Here is a 3,115-nt window from a genome sequence, read left to right as displayed (position 1 = left end):
ACAACATGAAGTGACATTTGTCGCAGTTATTCATGTTGATGAAAACACGTGAAAACACAAAAATTTCATTTAATTTTATATTTTCTAAAATATTAGAATATTGTTTTTTATTGAAACATGTTTTTTTGAGTTTTTCTCTTCAAGTGATTGCTATATTTATACAAACGTGGTATTTCATTGTGTGGTTTGTGTTTGTTTTGGTTTGTTTATTGGTTGATTCATTCCAGGATTTATTTTTGTTCCTTTTTAGCACGTGAACTGGTGCCGTAAAGTCATGTTTTAATTACTTAAGGGTTTTTTTGATGATGCTACTTTTTGACTCTACAATGTTTAGAATCGCAACGATTCAAATTGCTTTAATTTGCTTAATTCGCCAAGCGAATACTACGAGCAAATACTCAGTGAAAATTCCGAAACGTATCGTATGCAGTAAATGCCAATTTTTTCTCTCTTTTAACACTCATTCGAAGCGAAGAAGAAGAGGAAAAATTTGCATCTTTCCTATGCCGGGAGTCGAACCACGGACCTTCTGATTGCCGGTCAGATACTCTATCCATTGAGCTTCACAGACCCCCATACGAACATTATTGCAATTTTCATTTGAGCGCATTTTTACCTTGTAAGGTGATTATACATTTATTTGACAGCTGTCAAAGTGTAAACATTGTTTTTTTTCATTGCTCTGCAAAAATTAATAAATTTTGAGTTTTTTCCGGTTTTTGGAAACATTTTCAATTTTAGTTTGCAACGACATGAATGTTTGAATAAATAATTCATCAAAGAAACTGAAGTTCAGCAGAAACACCCAGGAATAATTTTGAAAAACTGATTTTATTTTTGCCGCTTGAAAAACTTGACCGCAAAATGTCAAATGAACCTCATTGCTGTGAATCCAAGAATTGTATGGGATCAAGGTATAACGGATGGTCATTGAATTGCATATTTTGCCACAAAAAAATATATGTTGAATGCCTGCGCAATCGAGATGCACAACGAACAAAGGGAATGTTGATTAAATTCGGATTGATGGAAAAAATCACAGAGGAAAATGGTACAATCAGCTGGAATATTCAGAATGACACGAACAAACTATCCGAATTCTATTCAACATTCAACGTCGATTCACCGTTTGGATTGACATGTGAGTTCTGCAAATTAAAATTCTCACAGCAACTACCAACAGAGAATGAGAACAGAAATTCACACCAATCGGCCGAAACGAGCAAAAACCAACAAAAGAATATTGAAACACCACAAATATCACCTGTGAACGGTGTATATGCCATTCACGTATCACGAATGCCAAAAGAAACCACAACCGATGATGTTGCTGCTCTTATCATAGGTAATTTGGATGCCAATAATTCTTTTCTTGTTGAAAAATTACCCAACAAACGATACAAAGGAAATGCAAGAAGTTTTTCATCATTTAAAATTTCAACCTTGTTTCGTACGATTTGTGAAAAAATTATCACAATGGACGGATGGAATTCAAACTGCATTTTAAAACAATTCAATCATCCATCGAAAATGCAAAAACCAGTCTTACCAGTTGAAACCGATGCCATGAAAAAGAAGAGACAAAATCCGAAGCCACAACAAAATGTACAGCGACAAGTAAATTCTAATCGGAATCATCGCAACAACAACAACTATAACAACAGAAATATCTATGAGACACATCAAAACAATCACATCGATCGAAGGAGACTTGTCAATGGGAATGGGCGTCGTCGTCATGAATATCGTCCACAATACCGAGAGAGGCAGATACCGGTCAATAATTTCAGACACCATCAACAACAGCCGTTGCAGCAATTACCGATTAATCCGCAGTTTTTGCCAAACAGCAATTATTCTTTTTGGAATGGAACACCGTATCACATTATGCCACCTCAAATGTACACTCACAACACAATGCCAATACAAATGATCCAACCATTACACACACATCCAATGTACCAGCCCTTTTAAACATATCGAACATGCATCAACAGACTCGAAATCAAGGAATTCCATATTGCTTAGTGCATTCGCAAAATTGTAATGGCCTGAAAAGCAGATTGCCTCAATTCAATGCTGATGTACTAACAAATAACGCAAAAATTTACATGATATGTGAGGATAAACTCGACGATTCGGTCAATTCTTCGGAGGTATTTCCCCCAAATTTCAACGTTTACCGTTGTGATCGTTCCGAGGAAACTGAATTGTGGCAAAAGATTAAAAAGAAACGAGGCGGCGGTGTTCTGATTGCCATCGAAAAATCAATCAAATCTCAACTCGTCGGCACAGGAGCATCATTCGGCGCTGAACAAATATGGGCCAAGATAATATTGAACAACAGAAATATTTTCTTAGTCGAGGCCTACCTCAGACCGGATTCTCCAGTTGAAGTCTACGAAGCAAATATGGGAGCACTACGGGAAATCACTGCAAAAATGCAAACTGAAGATGTTCTCATCCTTTCAGGTGACTTCAATTTACCTAATTTATCCTGGTTCACTGATGACAACGATGATCCAGAAATTGCGATTCCAATTAATGCATCAGGAAAGAAAGAATTGATCATTCTCGATACATGTCATGAATTGGGATTGCATCAAATCAACAAGCACAGCAATGATAATGGAAATATGCTCGACTTAATTTGGACAAACTGTGTAGACATCGTTTCATGTCAGCCTGCCGAACATCATTTATTGAATCATGAATCACATCACATTTCTTATTCGATAAAAATCCACGGCTTGGAAATGAAGCAAAACAAAGTCACATCTCAAATTGAGTACCGCAATTTCATGGGCGCTGATCATGATACCATTAATGAGAAACTATTCACTGTAAATTGGGATGATGTTCTCACTGGAACAAACTTGGATACAGATATTAACCAGTTCTATAATATCATCAATTCCGTTGTTTCAGAGAATGTCGAGCTGAAAACGAAAACGATTTCAAACCATCCAAAATGGTTCACCAGCGAACTCATAAACATAAAGAATCGTGTCAACACACTGCAAAGACGGAAAAAGTCATGTTCTTCAACTGAAGCAATTGTGAAGCATGCTGATTTGAGAAGACAATATAAGTCATGCGCTCGATTAGCCTTCAA

The 3,115-nt window shown here is 36.4% G+C and overlaps 1 protein-coding gene across 1 annotated transcript; it reads left to right on the top strand.

Moving 5' to 3' along the window:
- The first annotated feature begins 735 nt into the window (after positions 1 to 735).
- Positions 736 to 1,974, top strand: LOC129570823 (probable serine/threonine-protein kinase cdc7). Its single transcript, XM_055450546.1, has 2 exons — positions 736 to 1,345; positions 1,544 to 1,974. The coding sequence occupies exons 1-2, from the start codon at positions 865 to 867 to the stop codon at positions 1,972 to 1,974; spliced, it is 912 nt and encodes a 303-aa protein (XP_055306521.1). The 5' UTR covers positions 736 to 864.
- The last annotated feature ends 1,141 nt before the right edge of the window (positions 1,975 to 3,115 follow it).

The sequence above is a fragment of the Sitodiplosis mosellana genome, unplaced genomic scaffold (assembly GCF_009176505.1).
Source record: "Sitodiplosis mosellana isolate CC-2019 unplaced genomic scaffold, AAFC_SMos_1.0 Smas_scaffold_195, whole genome shotgun sequence".
In the NCBI taxonomy this organism is placed as follows: Eukaryota; Metazoa; Arthropoda; class Insecta; order Diptera; family Cecidomyiidae; genus Sitodiplosis; species Sitodiplosis mosellana.
Note: the sequence above shows the minus strand (reverse complement) of the source record. Positions and strands in the feature narration are given on the sequence as shown.

Bases quoted from the DNA above. Each gene is read 5' to 3' on its own strand.
- LOC129570823 (XM_055450546.1), top strand. From the start codon at position 865: ATGTCAAATGAACCTCATTGCTGTGAATCCAAGAATTGTATGGGATCA. The intron at 1,346-1,543 runs GTAATTTGGATG...TGCAAAAACCAG, and splicing joins TGTTGCTGCTCTTATCATAG to TCTTACCAGTTGAAACCGAT.